Source organism: Haliotis cracherodii, unplaced genomic scaffold (assembly GCF_022045235.1).
Source record: "Haliotis cracherodii isolate W230 unplaced genomic scaffold, xgHalCrac1.p SCAF_3, whole genome shotgun sequence".
Taxonomy (NCBI): Eukaryota; Metazoa; Mollusca; class Gastropoda; order Lepetellida; family Haliotidae; genus Haliotis; species Haliotis cracherodii.
The window spans coordinates 428,842-448,337 of record NW_027266286.1 but is presented as its reverse complement, the minus strand read 5'-3'; the positions used below and the strand labels follow the sequence as shown (position 1 = coordinate 448,337).

The 19,496-nt window shown below is 42.4% G+C and overlaps 1 protein-coding gene across 1 annotated transcript; it reads right to left on the bottom strand.

The window, feature by feature from the left end:
- Positions 1-800: 800 nt before the first annotated feature.
- LOC139475810 (uncharacterized) lies at positions 801-9,040 on the bottom strand. The gene is made up of 4 exons (XM_071259010.1): positions 8,808-9,040; positions 3,414-3,884; positions 2,205-2,289; positions 801-1,927 (listed from the first exon to the last, which is right to left on the bottom strand). The coding sequence occupies exons 1-4, from the start codon at positions 8,854-8,856 to the stop codon at positions 802-804; spliced, it is 1,731 nt and encodes a 576-aa protein (XP_071115111.1). The 5' UTR covers positions 8,857-9,040; the 3' UTR covers position 801.
- Positions 9,041-19,496: the final 10,456 nt, after the last annotated feature.

Below are 19,496 nucleotides of genomic sequence, written 5' to 3'. Positions count from 1 at the left end.
CTGCTCTGGGTATTTAGGCATGAGATAATCAAACACAGCAACGTCGACGTACGGGTTCGAATCTCATGCCTTGTGTTTAGAGATGAATTTGAGGCCCCAAACACGTATTTCGAGTTAAAGTTGATTTAAAGTTGATTAAAGTTGAATGTCTATATATGAATGTGCAGGTTTAAAACGTTAATATACACAATGTACAATGACCCAGATACCAGATTAAGTGTTGCATCTTGTGTGCCTGGGTCGAGCTCCTGACACGTGAGCAGCTCAGGCAGGGAAAGTATGGGGATCAGTGAACCTATCGCGATACACACTTCCAGCAAACCCCTCGGAAGTGAAAACTAGGTATTTGATACCTACACATGATTAATACATATATCAGCTGTATATGACAAATTAATTGGGCAGGTATCTTTTATACAGCACAACATTAGCGATTTAGCCTTTCGAATTATCTCTTGAGACTAGGAATGAATGATTTGAAACAAATGATATGCTTTGATGGTTCGCAACTGCTGATATACCAGCATGCACTTGATTATCAATGTATAGAGGTGGCTTGTAGTGGGGCCTGGTGAGGCCATAGTCATCGTGACGATATCCATTACAAAGTGAGGCTTCTCGAAGCTAGCAAAGTTCAAACCCGTCGCCAATGAAATCAGTGGTTGGAGGGTGTGCGAGTTTGTTTGACCTATCCAAAGTTGCCACAGTTGGTCTTCAATGCAATAAGACACTGAATCCATCCTCTTTATCCTTCACGTCATGGCTGCAGGTCGTGATGCTCATGGGGAACGGCTGGCTGGTTCAGCAAATACTGTTGGTCAACTCGAGGCGTGAAGATGTCTCATATATGTCATTATCAACCATATCAACACTGTCAGCAGCTGTCGGCTCGAGGTTTGGGTCCGTGTCCGCTATCTGGACATTGCCGTACATGTTGTTGTTTGATCCTGTGTCATACAGGTCATTGTCAACCATCTGTACTTTACTGTGTGGTTTGACCACAGACTGGGCAGGGTTTGATCCCGTGTCATACAGGTCATTGTCAACCATCTGTACTTTACTGTGTGGTTTGACCACAGACTGGGCAGGGTTTGATCCCGTGTCATACAGGTCATTGTCAACCATCTGTACTATACTGTGTGGTTTGACCACAGACTGGGCAGGGTTTGATCCCGTGTCATACAGGTCATTGTCAACCATCTGTACTTTACTGTGTGGTTTGACCACAGACTGGGCAGGGTTTGATCCCGTGTCATACAGGTCATTGTCAACCATCTGTACTATACTGTGTGGTTTGACCATAGACTGGGCAGGGTTTGATCCCGTGTCATACAGGTCATTGTCAACCATCTGTACTTTACTGTGTGGTTTGACCACAGACTGGGCAGGGTTTGATCCCGTGTCATACAGGTCATTGTCAACCATCTGTACTTTACTGTGTGGTTTGACCACAGACTGGGCAGGGTTTGATCCCGTGTCATACAGGTCATTGTCAACCATCTGTACTTTACTGTGTGGTTTGACCACAGACTGGGCAGGGTTTGATCCCGTGTCATACAGGTCATTGTCAACCATCTGTACTTTACTGTGTGGTTTGACCACAGACTGGGCAGGGTTTGATCCCGTGTCATACAGGTCATTGTCAACCATGTCTACAACACTAAACTCCATCAGATTAGATGGAGCATACGCTGCGTCAGGTGGTTTAGAAGGTCGACAGACGCGTGACTGGCACAACTCAATCGTGTCTGCTGCGCCAGGCATGGCCTCCGAGTTTCCAAATGTTACCATCATCACACTGCCTATGTCGGATACGTGTTCCTGTTCGTCTGTGGACGGGATGTCGAGATTATTGTAACTGATATCGTCACGGCACGTCTTCGTAGAATCTGGTTTGTCATCTCCGTGTGACTTGACAGCTTTGTGCCTGAAACAACATGACGTCATATTTCATACAGCGCAGGCCTTGTTCAACATCGTTCATCGTATTTGCCATAACTTGGTACATTTTGGTAAAGATATAATTGATGTACATTTTTGTGTATAGAATTCGTAAATACATTTGTACTTCGACTAATATGAGCAGGCACGTCGTTGTGTATCTTCTGTACACACTTTAGATGGGAAACAATATCAATTAAGTTATGTATGTTTACAATATCAATATGAGATATGATTTTTGGAAATCCGAGGAACATGCTTGCATGGCTATAAGGATGATGGTGATGGTGATGACAACGACGGCAGCGACGAAGGCGGAGACGACGGTGATGAGAGGTGGGGTGTTGTCTGCAATGGAATAGAGGTAGTTGCTCTTTGACCTTCACCTTGATAATGACATTACGATGAACAAGAAAACGAGATGTATTGATACGAAGCGTGAAGAACGCGACGTGTCAGCCTTAGGTGGGAAGAGTGTCGTAGGTTAGAGAAGTTCCCTACTGTGGGGCGTAGGGGGAGGGGCACGGGTGGCCCAGTCGTCTAATTTGCCGCGATTCGCTGTGCTGAGTTGCGTCCCTTGGGCACGCTAGAAACCTATGATCGTGGGTTTGAATCCCGGGTTCGCCCCGATTGTGTTTCTAGGTTTGTCAGTACCATACCCGTGTGCGTGGGTTTCACGTGCATCACTTCGGGCTTTCCTCCCACATTAAGCTGACACGCCGTGATATAACTGGAATACTGTAAAAAGCGGCGTTAAACCAACTCACTCACTCCCTACTTTGGTGTGTTCTACTTGCACTGAATCATAATCAGAATGAATGCAAACCAACGACCAGCGGATCCTGAGGCGGATAAGTGACAACGTCTGTTCCCTGACGTGGGATGAGGGAGGGAATACAAGTGGTGCCCCCATCGTTATGTCTGCTCCCTGACGTGGGGTGAGGGTGGGAATACAAGTGGTGCCCCCATCGTTATGTCTGCTCCCTGACGTGGGGGGAGGGTGGGAATACAAGTGGTGCCCCCATCGTTATGTCTGTTCCCTGACGTGGGGTGAGGGTGGGAATACAAGTGGTGCCCCCATCGTTATGTCTGTTCCCTGACGTGGGGGGAGGGTGGGAATACAAGTGGTGCCCCCATCGTTATGTCTGTTCCCTGACGTGGGGGGAGGGTGGGAATACAAGTGGTGCCCCCATCGTTATGTCTGCTCCCTGACGTGGGGTGAGGGAGGGAATACAAGTGGTGCCCCCATCGTTATGTCTGCTCCCTGACGTGGGGTGAGGGAGGGAATACAAGTGGTGCCCCCATCGTTATGTCTGCTCCCTGACATGGGGTGTGGGAGGGAATACAAGTGGTGCCCCCATCGTTATGTCTGTTCCCTGACGTGGGGTGAGGGTAGAAATACAAGTATCGATGTGACCGTTATGCCTGCTCCCTGACGTATGTTTGGCATGGAATACAATTGATGCGCCTACCGTTATTCCTGACCCTTGACGTGGGATGTGGGGTATCTGGGGATGTCGGGCTGGAGTTCAGGGCCGTCCATGTTGAGTCTGACGGATCGGTTGTACCCGTAGCTGTAGTCTCGGTGCTGTAGACATCAGTGGGTTCATGGTTTGTTGCAGAGTCTGTTTTCCCTGTCGATGCTGTCCCACTGTTTGCTGTTACTGATACTGTCTCTGTCAATGTTGTACCACTGTTTGTTGTTACTGATGCTGTCTCGGTCGTTGTTGTACCACTGTTTGTTGTTACTGATGCTGTTTCGGGCGATGTTGTCCTACTGTTTGCTGTAACTGATGCCGTCTCGGTTGTTGTTGTACTACTATTTACCGTTGCTGATGGTGATGCTGATGATGCCCCACTACTGCTGGATTCAGACGAGGAATCCGTGGATGTCGGTCCGTTTGATTGAGAAGGAGATGGTGCCAGTGTTGACGTCGTTCCACCTTACAATTACACATTGGTAATAATTTGCCGACAACATCTTTATCACAGGTATTTTGATGGTGGAAAGTACTCGTGATTAACCCAATGCTAGAGTCCCAGCTCATAATTCTTCGTCGGTCTAAAGGGAAAATGTTAAAATTGATTCGACTTACCTTATATCTACAATACTAAGCTGTACCCGAGACGGGTCATAATGCCCTCATTGTGTTCTACAGACACTGCACACATCGCCAAACTAAAACATTTCAGGCGAGTACATTGGCCTTCATTGCAGTAAATCATCGCCAGGGGGTCACATACACGTAGCTCGTCAGGGGATCCTATACATGTAGCTCACATCGTCAGGGTGTCTTATCATTGTAGCTCACATCGTCAGGGGACATTATATACGTAGCTCACATCTTCAGGGGTTCATATACATGTAGCTCACATCGTCAGGGGGTCATATACATGTAGCTCATATCGTCAGGGGGTCATATACATGTAGCTCACATCGTCAGGGTGTCATAAACACGTAGCTCACATCATCAGGGAGTCATATACATGTAGCTCACATCATCAGGGTGTCATAAACACGTAGCTCACATCATCAGGGGGTCATATACATGTAGTTCACATTATCAGGGGGTCATATACATGTAGCTCACATCATCAGGGAGTCATATACATGTAGCTCACATCATCAGGGTGTCATAAACACGTAGCTCACATCGTCAGGGGGTCATATACATGTAGTTCACATCATCAGGGGGTCATATACATGTAGCTCACATCGTCAGGGTGTCATATACATGTAGCTCACATCGTCAGGGTGTCATATGTATGTAGCTCACATCGTCAGGGTATCATATACATGTAGCTCACATCATCAGGGTGTCATATACACGTAGTTCACATCGTCAGGGTGTCATATACATGTAGCTCAAATGGTCAGAGTGTCATATACACGTAGCTCACATCGTCAGGGGGTCATATACATATAGTTCACATCATCAGGGGGTCATATACATGTAGCTCACATCATCAGGGAGTCATATACATGTAGCTCACATCATCAGGGTGTCATAAACACGTAGCTCACATCATCAGGGTGTCATATACATGTAGCTCACATCGTCAGGGTGTCATATATATGTAGCTCACATCGTCAGGGGGTCATATACATGAAGCTCACATCGTCAGGGGGTCATATACATGTAGCTCACATCGTCAGAGTGTCATATACATATAGCTCACATCGTCAGGGTGTCATATACATGTAGCTCATATCGTCAGGGTGTAATGTACATGTAGCTCACATCGTCAGGGTGTCATATACATGTAGCTCATATCGTCAGGGGGTCATATACATGTAGCTCACATCGTCAGGGTGTCATAAACACGTAGCTCACATCATCAGGGAGTCATATACATGTAGCTCACATCATCAGGGTGTCATAAACACGTAGCTCACATCGTCAGGGGGTCATATACATGTAGTTCACATTATCAGGGGGTCATATACATGTAGCTCACATCATCAGGGAGTCATATACATGTAGCTCACATCATCAGGGTGTCATAAACACGTAGCTCACTTCGTCAGGGGGTCATATACATGAAGCTCATATCGTCAGGGTGTCATATACACGTAGCTCACATCGTCAGGGTGTCATATACATATAGCTCACATCGTCAGGGTGTCATATACATATAGCTCACATCGTCAGGGGGTCATATACATGTAGCTCATATCGTCAGGGGGTCATATACATGTAGCTCACATCGTCAGGGGGTCATATATATGTAGCTCACATCGTCAGGGTGTCATATACATATAGCTCACATCGTCAGGGGGTCATATACATGTAGCTCATATCGTCAGGGTGTCATATGCACGTAGCTCACATCGTCAGGGTGTCATATACATATAGCTCACATCGTCAGGGTGTCATAAACATGTAGCTCACGTCGTCAGGGGGTCATATATATGTAGCTCACATCATCAGGGTGTCATATACATGTAGCTCAAATCGTCAGGGGGTCATATACATGTAGCTTACATTGTCAGGGGATCTTACACACGTAGTTCAAATCGGACAATAATACATTGTAAAGAAAATATCACAATATACTTAGGAACACGGGTATATAAGAGATAAAAGTTTCTGTACTCGTCACTAAGATTAATGAGTTTAATTCAGCATGTTATGATTTAATGTACAAAATTTTAAGATTGGTAGATACAAACTTTTTGGAAGATATAAGTAGTTTTGATCGAAGTTTATAGGCTTGTTCTGATTTAGAAACTAACTGTGGAGTACTATTGTTTTACTTCTAAGTATACGTAACTATCCAACATCTCAAGTTGTGTAACACAATAGTGGAAGGATAATTGTAATTCCTACCCAACAACCCACCCACCCACCAACCCACCCACTCACCACCCACCACCCACACCCACCCAGATCTTCGCCAGTGTATAGCTTACAGATTATGAGGAGGGATATACAGTAAACTACGGTTATAACGAACACGCTTATAACAAACTGACGGATATAACGAACTTTCTTTTTTGGTCTCGACTATTTGCGGTAGTTATGCTGTATATATGCTTATAACGAACTACGGTTATTACGAACTAAAATTAGTATTCCCTTTAGTTCGTTATTACCGTACTTTACTGTGTATATCATTCATTCTCAGTGCAATTTATTCCTGATTTCGTTCAAGATTGGCTGCTGCTTGTGTGATATCTTCAGTAGTTTTGTCAGAATTTAAAAGATTACATCTGTAGGAATGATTATTTGTTTCCTTTTCCTTACACATAGTCTAGTTTTTTATTGTTTCGTATATTTTCTTCTAGATATTAATATAAAATGTTCAATAAAATTATTCGGTATTGTATTATCATCTTTTGATTTGACTTTATTTAAAAACTTCTAAAAAGTCTTCAGGGGATATTTTTTTATTTTGATGAAATATGTCATGTAAGGTTTCTTTGTGTTGACGAATATATACTGACGGCCAACAGAAACTTTACCATTGTTTTAAATCCCTCTAATTTTAAACCACAAAGATCGATGCATGAAGGAAATGTATTGAAAAGATCAAATCGGACGAGGAATGTCATCTGCGTAACGCTGAGCTGTCAAATGTTAACGGCGGCCAGCAGTGTTCTCTCCTGCCCACAAATTCCTCCGTCTTATAATTGTTCTCAGCTGGGTCTGTAAGTCCTTACTCCTCGAGCCCTGAGTCGACTGGCCACTGTCTGTCGAATTACCCTAAGACTTTCGTCGCTGATGACGTCGTTATCAGGAATCGATTCCGAAGATGCAAAGTAAGCAAGTACCGGTCTTCATTGGGCGTAGTTACCCTAGGGTCTGCTTGTTCTTGGTCAAACTGATGTCGGCCCGGTCTGCCTGTAACGTTTCATCAGGTTAGTTACAGCAACACGGGATCAACGAAAGGTTCTAGCAATGTGGGCATTGGTGGCTCCCATCTGTATCATACCCAGGTCCGCTTGCATTGTTCGGTTGTCAGTCGTGGCATCCCCTTGCGTTTTTCTTCTCGGTGTGAGTGTCTCACATGCTGTATTTATATACCCTTGCACGTGTAGTTTCGGCTGCCCAAGTGGCACGTGTTTTTCACTTTATGGCATTTTTTACAAAAAATACGTGCCGTGGACGTGTATCAAATTCTGCACGGAGAGATGTTGTTTTTGGACGATGTGTGAGTCTTTTTGAATTTTGGCAGTTTTATTTTTAAAGCGTCATTTTTGGCCGTCAGTATTCTTATTATATACATACATCTTTTTATAAGCTTAGTTTCGTCCCGTGATAAGTGTACATTTGATGATGATTTGAATTATTAATTATTCCTGTGAGAATCTCGCTTTTGGTATTTACAGATCAGCCATCAAAGATTTAGGTTCTAATTCAGATGTTACATGACTTTTATTCATTTCAAATACCTTGATGACGTAATTGTCATACATTATATAATCAGGGGCGTTAATTGTTCTGGCATGACAATCTCCCATGTGTGTAACGAAGTCACTCTTAGTAAACATTAATTTTCTGATACAGACTTTTCAAATTCATAAAATGTAACTCCAGAGACATATTTATATCATTCAGTGAGAATTGTATAAACCATACCTGAATAAATGTCTTTATCTAAATTAAAAGGGTTTTTGCATAGTTTAATCCACAATACAGTGTCACAAGATTCTTGTGTAAGTTCTTCACATTTTATATAGTAAGTGCTTCCTTACGCTCTCGGTGCCTGGACGTTAGCTGGCATTGCATACCACCCATATCAGTGCCGCTCTGTGATGACGTCACGGTTTCAAGACCATTGTATAAAAAAGTGTTACATTGTTCATATTTGTGCTCAGACTAACTGTTCAAATTGACTCCAGGAAACCCACATTTTCTAACTTTTCACAGTTAACTTTAACTTTAAGTGTTTCTCATTATAATAATTCAAGAAGTATTAGCTCCAAGATATGTTGTTAAATTTTAAACAATTGAAATCAGAAGTACGTCTTAATACTACAACGAATAACAGACCCGTGAAGATTCCGGGGTAGAATAGGTCTTCAGTAACCCATGCTTGCCGTAAAAAGCGACTATGCTTGTCATTAAAGGCGACTAACGGGATCGGGTGGTCAGGCTCGCTGACTTGGTTGATACATGTCATCGATCCCAATTGCGTGGATCGATGCTCATGCTGTCAATCACTGGATTGTCTGGTCCAGACTCGATTATTTACAGACCGCCGTCATATAGCTGGAATATTGCTGAGTGCGGCGTTAAACAAAACCAACCAACCAACCAACAACGAATAACAGGATTATGTTTAGTATTCTATATCCATGATAGCAAACAATCAAATGGTATATACTGAAAATGACGAGATAGATATACACAAAAACTCACCTTTTGTCAAAATCACCAAAAAGGTAATGATGTTAAAAAACGTCAACATGGTTTGCCTTTGAGCACATCAAAGTGTTGGAAAGTATTTTTGGTTGTAGAGGACAAACAATTTATCACGTGTTACGTCCGGGGATGAGGCGCTCAACAATGTAGCAACTGACTATTGTTTGGTCATACGATGCAGCTGGTTTAGTGTTTCTGTCATTCGATCACACTTGTCTACCAACGACCCTGGACACCCTACAATCACTGCATATCCGCCTCAATGGGTGGTGTACTCACACTCATCAAACCCTGACTGGGCGGTCGTTCCCCACTCTTCCTCGTCACGCGGTGCCCCATAAAACACTTCACTTTCAGCTAATTATCAGAGTTATGGCTCTATTTTAGTTTGTGAATATAATGAATCAATAGCATAATTATGTCCTCAATAGTGAGGTTATAGGTAAAGCGTATGGTGTGTAGTTAAAGCTTGTAGTGTAGAGGTAAAGTTTATAGAGTAGAAGTAAATCTTATAGTGTAGATTAAAGATTATAGTGTAGAGGTAAAGCTTGTAGTGTACAGGTAAAGCTTAAAGTGTAGAGGTAAATATTATAGTGTAGAGATAAAGCTTGTAGTGTAGAGGTAAAGATTATAGTGTAGAGGTAAAGATAATAGCGTAGAGGTAAAGCTTGTAGTGTAGAGGTAAAGATTATAGTGTAGAGGTAAAGATTATAGTGTAGTGGTAAAGCTTGTAGTGTAGAGGTACAGATTATAGTGTAGAGGTAAAGATTATAGTGTAGAGGTAAAGATAATAGTGTAGAGGTAAAGCTTGTAGTGTATAGGTAAAGCTTAAAGGGTGGAGGTAAAGATTATAGTGTAGAGGTAAAGCTTGTAGTGTAGAGGTACAGATTATAGTGTAGAGGTAAAGATTATAGTGTAGAGGTAAAGATTATAGTGTAGAGGTAAAGATTATAGTGTAGAGGTAAAGATAATAGTGTAGAGGTAAAGCTTGTAGTGTATAGGTAAAGCTTAAAGGGTAGAGGTAAAGATTATAGTGTAGAGGTAAAGCTTATAGTGTAGAGATAAAGCTTGTAGTGTAGAGGTACAGATTATAGTGTAGAGGTAAAGATTATAGTGTAGAGGTAAAGATTATAGTGTAGAGATAAAGCTTGTAGTGTAGAGGTAAAGATTATAGTGTAGAGGTAAAGATTATAGTGTAGAGGTAAAGTTTATAGAGTAGAAGTAAATCTTATAGTGTAGATTAAAGATTATAGTGTAGAGGTAAAGCTTGTAGTGTACAGGTAAAGCTTGTAGTGTATAGGTAAAGCTTAAAGGGTAGAGGTAAAGATTATAGTGTAGAGGTAAAGATTATAGTGTAGAGATAAAGCTTGTAGTGTAGAGGTAAAGATTATAGTGTAGAGGTAAAGATTATAGTGTAGAGGTAAAGATTATAGTGTAGAGGTAAGCTTATAGTGTAGAGGTAAAGATTATAGTGTAGAGGTAAAGATTATAGTGTAGAGGTAAGGCTTGTAATGTAGATGTAAAGTTTATAGTTTGGAGGTAAAGCGTTTGGTGTTGGGGTAAAGCTTATAGTGTAGAGGTAAAGCTTATAGTGTAAAGGTAAAGCTTGTAGTGTAGATGTTTAGCTTATAGTGCTGATGTTAAGCTTATAGTGTAAATATAAAGCTTGTAGTGTAGAGGTAAAGCTTATAGTGCAGATGTTAAGCTTATAGTGCAGATGTTAAGCTTATAGTGTAAAGGTAAAGCTAATAGTGAGGATGTTCAGCTTATAGTGCAGATATAAAGCTTGCAGTGTAGAGATAATGGTTCGCTGTATTTGTTAGAGGTACTGATGTTTTGCATTTGTATATACATTATTGACGCATGCATTTTCTGTAAGGAGAGGTATACATAAGAGAGCCATTTTCCCCCGATCCTTTTGTTTTTTCAGACAATAAAATATGTTTCAAGGTGTTTCAAACACCTTATGTATATCTAGTAGATACCGTACTGCTCTCAAAATGTACATTGTAAATTATTTATTCATAGCAGTGTATAACATGATTTCATTGTATATAGTCAAGTAATGTCATTGATGTATTGTAAATAATGTATTTGCCCATGTAAAATCTTCGGATTCAACTCTGGGGGAAATAAAGAAATTCATTCATTCATTCATTCATTATGTAATGGTTATAGTGTACGTGCAATGGATATCGTGTTAATGCAATGGCTATAGTGTATATGCAATGGTTAAAGTGTGTATGCAATGGTTATAGTGTATATGCAATGCATATCGTGTTAATGCAATGGCTATAGTGTATATGCAATGGTTAAAGTGTATATGCAATGGTTATAGTGTATATGCAATGGATATCGTGTAAATGCAATGGCTATAGTGTATATGCAATGGTTAAAGTGTATATGCAATGGTTATAGTGTATATGCAATGGTTATGGTGTATACGGAATGGTTATGGTGTATGTGCAATTGATATTGTGTATATGTAATGGGTACAGTGTATATGCAATGGGTACAGTGTATATACAATGATTAAGGTGAGTATGCAATGGTCATGGAGTATGGGCAATGGTTAACGTGTATATGCAATGGATATAGTGTATATTCAGTTGTAATGGCGTATTTTCAAAGGTTATTGTGTATATGCAATTGTTATGTTTAATATGCATTGGTGATAGTGTATATGCGATGTTTATGGTCAATAAACAATGGTTATGGTGTATATGCAATGACTATAGTGTATATGCAGTTGTTATGGTGTATATGCAATGGTTTTAGTGTATATACAATGGGTATGGTGTGTATGCAATTGTTATGGTGTACGAGTATATGCATTGGTTATCGTGTATGTGCGATTCTTATGGTGTATATACAATTCTTATTGTGTATATGCAATTGTTATGGTGTATATGCAATAATTATAGTGTAAATGCAATGGGTATGGTGTATGTGCAATGATTATGGTGTGTATGAAATGTTTATAGTGTATATGCAATGGTTATAGTATATATGCAATTGTTATGGTGTATTGGCAATGGCTATGGTATATCTTCAATGCTTATGGTGTAAAGGCAATGGCTATGGTTCATATGCAATGGCTATGCTGTATGTATGCAATGGTTATAGTGTATATACAATTGTAATATGCAATGATTTTGGTGTATATGCAATGATTATAATGTATATGTAATGGTTATGGTGTATAGACAATGGTTATGGTGTATATGCAATAGTATCTTGTTTGTGCAATGGTTATGGTGTGTATACAATAGTTATACTGTATGCACAATGTTATGGTGTATATGCAATGGTTATGGCTGAATGCAATAGTTGCAGTGTATATGCAATGGATATGTTGTATTTGCAATGATTATGATGTATATGCAATAGTTATGGTGTATATACAATGGTTATGGTGTATATGCAATGGTTATGGTGTATAGGCAATGGTTTTCGTGTATATGCAATGATCATTGTGTATATGCAATGGTTATGGTGTATATGCAATGGGTACGATATATATACAATGGTTGTAGTGTATACGGAATGGTTATGGTGTATATGCAATGTTTATTGTGTATATGCAATAGGCATGGTGTTTATGGAATGGGCATAGTGTATATGCAATGATTACTCAAAGCTGTTACTTGGTAACTGAAAGGTTACTGAAGGGTAACTGACGGGTAACTGACGGGTAACTGACGGGTATTTGACACATTAAGACCAACACAGGTAAGCCCTGATAAATGATCACCGGTAACTATATACCTTGATACATAATAACCGATATAAGTATGGCTTAATTTAGAATTGACTTTCACTTTGTGAGCGTTCATTGGAGTGTCAATCATCACCAGTGCCGCCCGGGCATCAACGCAGATGGCTATCCTGGCACGGGGTCCCATTCTCTAGTGTTATGCCCTTTGGATAATCCAGGTGCTTTTTCAACTGCTGTGAAACCATCGTATGTGGAACCCATAGATGAGTCACAGTTGTGCTTCATATTCAGTGGCTAGCATGACAAACATGAACTTGAAAATTATGATTACAAGAAAGTATATTGTACATTGTTTTTCACAAGGACATTGCTTTAACTATCATCGTTATCATTTATATGTATGTACTGTCTTAACACGTTACTGTAGCTATCCTGGTGTGATTTATTTATAGTATTTTACGAGTTGACGATGCCAAAATATTTCACATTTAGATTTTGGAATATTCAAGGTATAGTAAATAAAATACCCCACTTAGATCTGTAGAATTTCCAGACATTCTATGTATAGTTAATAAAATACCACACTTAGATCTGTAGAATGTCCAGACATTCTAGGTCTTACTGACTGGTTTACCCAGGACGAGGACATTAATTATATCAGAATCAGCTTTAGTGGCTACAACTATAAACCCTAAAACACATGTACCTCGAGGAGGCACAATCAACTCTAGTGGCTACAACTTAATTATAAACCCTAGAACACATGTACCTCGAGGAGGCACAATCAACTCTAGTGGCTACAACTATAAACCCTAAAACACATGTACCTCGAGGAGGCACAATCAACTCTAGTGGCTACAACTTAATTATAAACCCTAGAACACATGTACCTCGAGGAGGCACAACTCTAGTGGCTATGATTTAATTATAAACCCTAGAACACATGTACCTCGAGGAGGCACAACTCTAGTGGCTACAACTTAACTATAAACCCTAAAACACATGTACCTCGAGGAGGCACAGCTCTGTTGTACAAAGAAGGGTATGAACCAGCAATTCAAGTTTTAGATAGAACATATGGAGAAAGGTTGTGGGTGAGGGGCAGTGGTCAGGAACTGAACATTCCTCAGGATATCATCATCGGAGTTATTTCCATAACACCAGAAAACTTTAGCACAGTAAAACACCAGAGCTGTGTGCAACACTTGAAGAACACCCAGCCCTTTATGGAGCAAAACGTAAACTTGTTGTTGGGGACGACATTCAACTAGAACTGGACAACTGTGAGATAAACTGACAGCTGAGTGACGGTAGTTATTGCCCGGTACCAGCACACTACCGAGAAGATCTCCTTACTTTCAGGAACAACACTGACAGCTGAGTGACGGTAGTCATTGCCCGGTACCAGATCACAACCGAGAAGATCTCCTTACTGTCAGGAACAACACTGACAGCTGAGTGACGGTAGTCACTCCCCGGTACCAGATCACAACCGAGGAGATCTCCTTACTGTCAGGAACAACACTGACAGCTGAGTGATGGTAGTCATTCCCCGGTACCAGCACACTACCGAGAAGATCGCCTTACTGTCAGGAACAACACTGACAGCTGAGTGACGGTAGTCATTGCCCGGTACCAGATCACAACCGAGAAGATCGCCTTACTGTCAGGAACAACACTGACAGCTGAGTGATGGTAGTCATTCCCCGGTACCAGCACACAACCGAGAAGATCTCCTTACTGTCAGGAACAACACTGACAGCTGAGTGATGGTAGTCATTCCCCGGTACCAGCACACTACCGAGAAGATCTCCTTACTGTCAGGAACAACACTGACAGCTGAGTGATGGTAGTCATTCCCCGGTACCAGCACACTACCGAGAAGATCTCCTTACTGTCAGGAACAACACTGACAGCTGAGTGACGGTAGTCACTCCCCGGTACCAGAGACAAAGAAGGTGTCTTACGAACATCCTCTCTAAGTAAGTCACAGTGACAGCGCGTAAACCTTTTTCATCAAAAGCTGGACTTCAAAATGTCTGACACGAAAAACGTAACGGTATTTCCGAGCCTGTTCATGAAGCTGCGGTGATTGCAAGTGTAAGCCGATCATTGAAAGGAAAATTGTGAAGATGTGTCAAACAGATACTGAGGTAATTCACAGACTGATATGGGCTGTCTTTGCAGGTCTAGACACGGGTTAACCTCCTCGGTTGTCTAGTGGTAGAGCGTCCACCCGGAGAGAGGAAGGTTCCGGGTTCTCCATAAGGCGCTAAATATGGCACTTGTTGTTACCCTGCCTGACACTCGGCATTACGGGGCAAAAACAAGGACTGGTCGGCTCGGAGTCAGTATTCTGTGTCTGAGTCGGGTATTCATTTAGAAAAACTTCCACATAGTATCTCAGAGGGCTGGCACTATAAAATCGACTTTTGTCTGGACTAATACAAGCAGCCATACGCACGCTTGCACGTGCTTGCACGTCGCTATATAAGTGCAATAATATTGGACGCGACGTTAAACCCCGTTTCACCTCAACGGATCGAGTCAACACTACTAAAGTTTGGATGTGCATTTCGTCGTTTTGTTCACTACGATGGCTCGTAGCGATGATATTCGTAAATGATCATGCAGTAAAACTCCTTGATGTTTTTCAATATATTCAAAAACGCTGAGTTCAGGATTAAAGGGTCTGAATGTTAAAAAAAACCCCGCTTCTGTATGTATGAATACAGACTCGTGAAAAGGTACTGACGTCAAATTGTGTCGTTCAAACGCTCATGAACGCCAGTTTCGCAGTTATGTGACCGGCCTCTCGTCCAATGGAAAAAGCGAATATCATTAAAACATTAAAAAAGTATTGCATTATAATGACGGGCAAAAGTAAGCCCTAACACGTAAAGACTATCACAAGTAAGTTTTGGCACATAATGACCAGTAGAAGCCCTGCCACATGCATTCATAAACACATGCCAACACCAAACACCTTGCAAATGAAAGCGATGACACATCATGGCCAGTGTGAGAAAGGTCTGACACATACTGACTGATAGGAGTAAGCCCTGACACACACTGACCGGTAGAAGTAAGCCCTGACACATACTGACCGGTAGAAGTAAGCCCTGACACATGCTGACTGGTAGAAGTAAGCCCTGACACATTCTGACTCGTAGAAGTAAGCCCTGGCACAACAAAACTGGTAGAAGTAAGCCCTGACACATACTTAACCGGTAGATGTAAGCCCTGAGACAACCTGACCGCTAGAAGTAAGCCCTGACACATACTGACCGGTAGAAGTAAGCCCTGACACATACTGACCGGTAGAAGAAAGCCATGACACATACTTAACCGGTAGAAGTAAGCCATGACACATACTAACTGGTAGAAGTAAGCCCTGACACATTCTGACTCGTAGAAGTAAGCCCTGGCACAACAAAACTGGTAGAAGTAAGCCCTGACACATACTTAACCGGTAGAAGCAAGCCCTGACACAACCTTACTGGTAGAAGTAAGCCCTGACACATACTGACCGGTAGAAGTAAGCCCTGACACATACTGACCGGTAGAAGTAAGCCCTGGCACAACAAAACTGGTAGAAGTAAGCTCTGACACATACTGACCGGTAGAAGAAAGCCCTGACACATATTGACCGGTAGAACTAAGCCCTGACACATACATAACCGGTAGAAGTAAGCCCTGACACATACTGACTGGTAGAAGTAGGACCTGACACATACTGACTGGTAGAAGTAAGCCCTGACACATACCGACCGGTAGAAGTAAGCTCTGACACATACTGACTGGTAGAAGAAAGCCCTGATACATACTGACCGTAAGAAGTAAGCCCTGACACATACTGACTGGTAGAAGTAAGCCCTGACACATACTGACTGTTAGAAGTAAGCCCTGACACATACTGACTGGTAGAAGAAAGCCCTGATACATACTGACCGTAAGAAGTAAGCCCTGACAAATACTGACTGGTAGAAGTAAGGCCTGACACAACATGACTGGTAGAAGTAAGCCCTGACACATACTAACCGGTAGAAGTAAGCCCTGACACATATTTAACCGGTAGAAGTAAGCCCTGACACATACCTAACCGTTGAAGTAAGCCCGGACACATACTGACTGGTAGAAGTAAGCTCTGACACATACTGGCCGGTACAAAAAGCCCTAAAAACACTGACAGGAAGAAATATGCCCTGACACATGCTGACCGGTACAAGTAAGCCATGAAACATACTGACCGGTAGAAGTAGTCCTGAGACAACCTACACGGTATAAGTAAGACCTGACACATACTGACCGGTAGAAGTAGGCCCTGACACATACTTAACCGGCAGAAGTAAGCCCTGACACATACTTAACCGGCAGAAGTAAGCCCTGACACGTACTGACTGGTAGAAGAAAGCCCTGACACAACCTCACTGGTAGAAGTAAGCCGTGACACAACATGACCGGTAGAAGTAAGCCCTGACACAACACAACTGGTAGAAGTGAGCCCTGACACATACTGACCGGTAGAAGTAAGCCCTGTCACATACTGACTGGTAGAAGTAAGCCCTGACACGACATCACCGGTAGAAATAAGCCCTGACACAACATGATTGCTAGAAGTAAGCCTTGACAAATACTGACCAGTAGAAGTAAGCCTTGACACATACTGACTGGTAGAAGTAAGCCCTGACACATACTGACTGGTAGAAGTAAACCCTGACACATACTGGCCGGTAGAAGTAAGCTCTGACATGATTGCTAGAAGTAAGCCCTGACACATACTGACTGGTAGAAGTAAGCCTTGACACATACTGAATGGTAGAAGTAAGCCCTGACACATACTGACCGGTACAAGTAAGCCCTGACACGACATGACTGGTAGAAGTAAGCCCTGAAACAACATGACTCGTAGAAGTAAGCCTTGACACAAACTGACTAGTAGAATAATAACTGACACATACTGACCGGTAGAAGTAAGCCCTGACACAACATGACCGGTAGAAGTAAGCCCTGACACAACACAACTGGTAGAAGTGAGCCCTGACACATACTGACCGGTAGAAGTAAGCCCTGTCACATACTGACTGGTAGAAGTAAGCCCTGACACGACATCACCGGTAGAAATAAGCCCTGACACAACATGATTGCTAGAAGTAAGCCTTGACAAATACTGACCAGTAGAAGTAAGCCTTGACACATACTGACTGGTAGAAGTAAGCCCTGACACATACTGACTGGTAGAAGTAAGCCCTGACACATACTGGCCGGTAGAAGTAAGCTCTGACATGATTGCTAGAAGTAAGCCCTGACACATACTGACTGGTAGAAGTAAGCCTTGACACATACTGAATGGTAGAAGTAAGCCCTGACACATACTGACCGGTACAAGTAAGCCCTGACACGACATGACTGGTAGAAGTAAGCCCTGAAACAACATGACTCGTAGAAGTAAGCCTTGACACAAACTGACTAGTAGAATAATAACTGACACATACTGACCGGTAGAAGTAAGCCCTGACACATACTGACTGGTAGAAGTAAGCCCTGACACAACATGACCGGTAGAAGTAAGCCCTGAAACAACATGACCGGTAGAAGTAAGCCCTGACACATACCGACAGGTAGAAGTAAGCCCTGACACAACATGACCGATAGAAGTAAGCCCTGACACATACTGACCGATAAAAGTAAGCCCTTGCACATACTGTCTGGTAGAAGTAAGCCCTGACACAACATGGCCGATAGAGGTAAGCCCTGACACATACTGTCTGGTAGAAGTAAGCCCTGACACAAAATGACCGATAGAAGTAAGCCCTGACACATACTGACCTGTAGAAGTAAGCCCTGACACAACATGACCGATAGAAGTAAGCCCTGACACATACTGACCTGTAGAAGTAAGCCCTGACACAACATGACCGATAGAAGTAAGCCCTGACACATACTGACCGATAAAAGTAAGCCCTTGCACATACTGTCTGGTAGAAGTAAGCCCTGACAGAACTTGGCCGGTAGAAGTAAGCCCTGGCACATACTGTCTGGTAGAAGTAAGTCTTGACACAACATGGCCGGTAGAAGCAAACCCTGGCACATACTGAATGGTAGAAGTAAACCCTGACACATACTGACCGGTACAAGTTTGCCCTGACACATACTGACCGGTTCAAGTAAGCTCTGACACAACATGACTGGTAGAAGTAAGCTCTGACACAACATGACCGGTAGAAGTAAGCCCTGACACAACCTGACTGGTAGAAGTATGCCCTGACACATACCGACCGGTAGAAATAAGCCCTGACACATACTGACCGGTAGAAATAAGCTCTGACACAACATGACCGGTAGAAGTAAGCCCTGACACATACTGACCGGTAGAAGTAAGGCCTGACACATACTGACCGGTGGAAGTAAGCCTTGACACATACTGACCGGTTCAAGTAAGCTCTGACACAACATGACTGGTAGAAGTAAGCTCTGACACAACATGACCGGTAGAAGTAAGCCCTGACACAACCTGACTGGTAGAAGTATGCCCTGACACATACCGACCGGTAGAAATAAGCCCTGACACATACTGACCGGTAGAAGTAAGCTCTGACACAACATGACCGGTAGAAGTAAGCCCTAACACATACTGACCGGTAGAAGTAAGGCCTGACACATACTGACCGGTGGAAGTAAGCCTTGACACATAATGACCGGTAGAAGTAAGCCCTGACACATACTGACCGGTACAAGTAAGTTCTGACACAACATGGCCGGTAGAAGTAAGCGCTGACACATACTGACCGGTAGAAGTAAGCTCTGACAAAAGGAAATATGTGTCAGCCTGGACAAATGTCATTCGATTTATACATTTCCTCTTGACCAGTTACACGAACGTAATCAATAGTGCATGCACATGTGACAGTCACGCCATGACGAGTTGTTCCACTTGCCGGTGCAGTGTATAAGGATGTCCTGGTGTT

Excerpts from the sequence above, each read along its gene's own strand:
- LOC139475810 (XM_071259010.1), bottom strand. The coding sequence starts at position 8,856 with ATGTTGACGTTTTTTAACATCATTACCTTTTTGGTGATTTTGACAAAA. Across the intron at positions 3,885-8,807 it reads TTTGGTGATTTTGACAAAAG|GTGGAACGACGTCAACACTG; the intron begins GTGAGTTTTTGT and ends TGTAATTGTAAG. Across the intron at positions 2,290-3,413 it reads GTCAAGGGTCAGGAATAACG|ACAACACCCCACCTCTCATC; the intron begins GTAGGCGCATCA and ends ATTCCATTGCAG.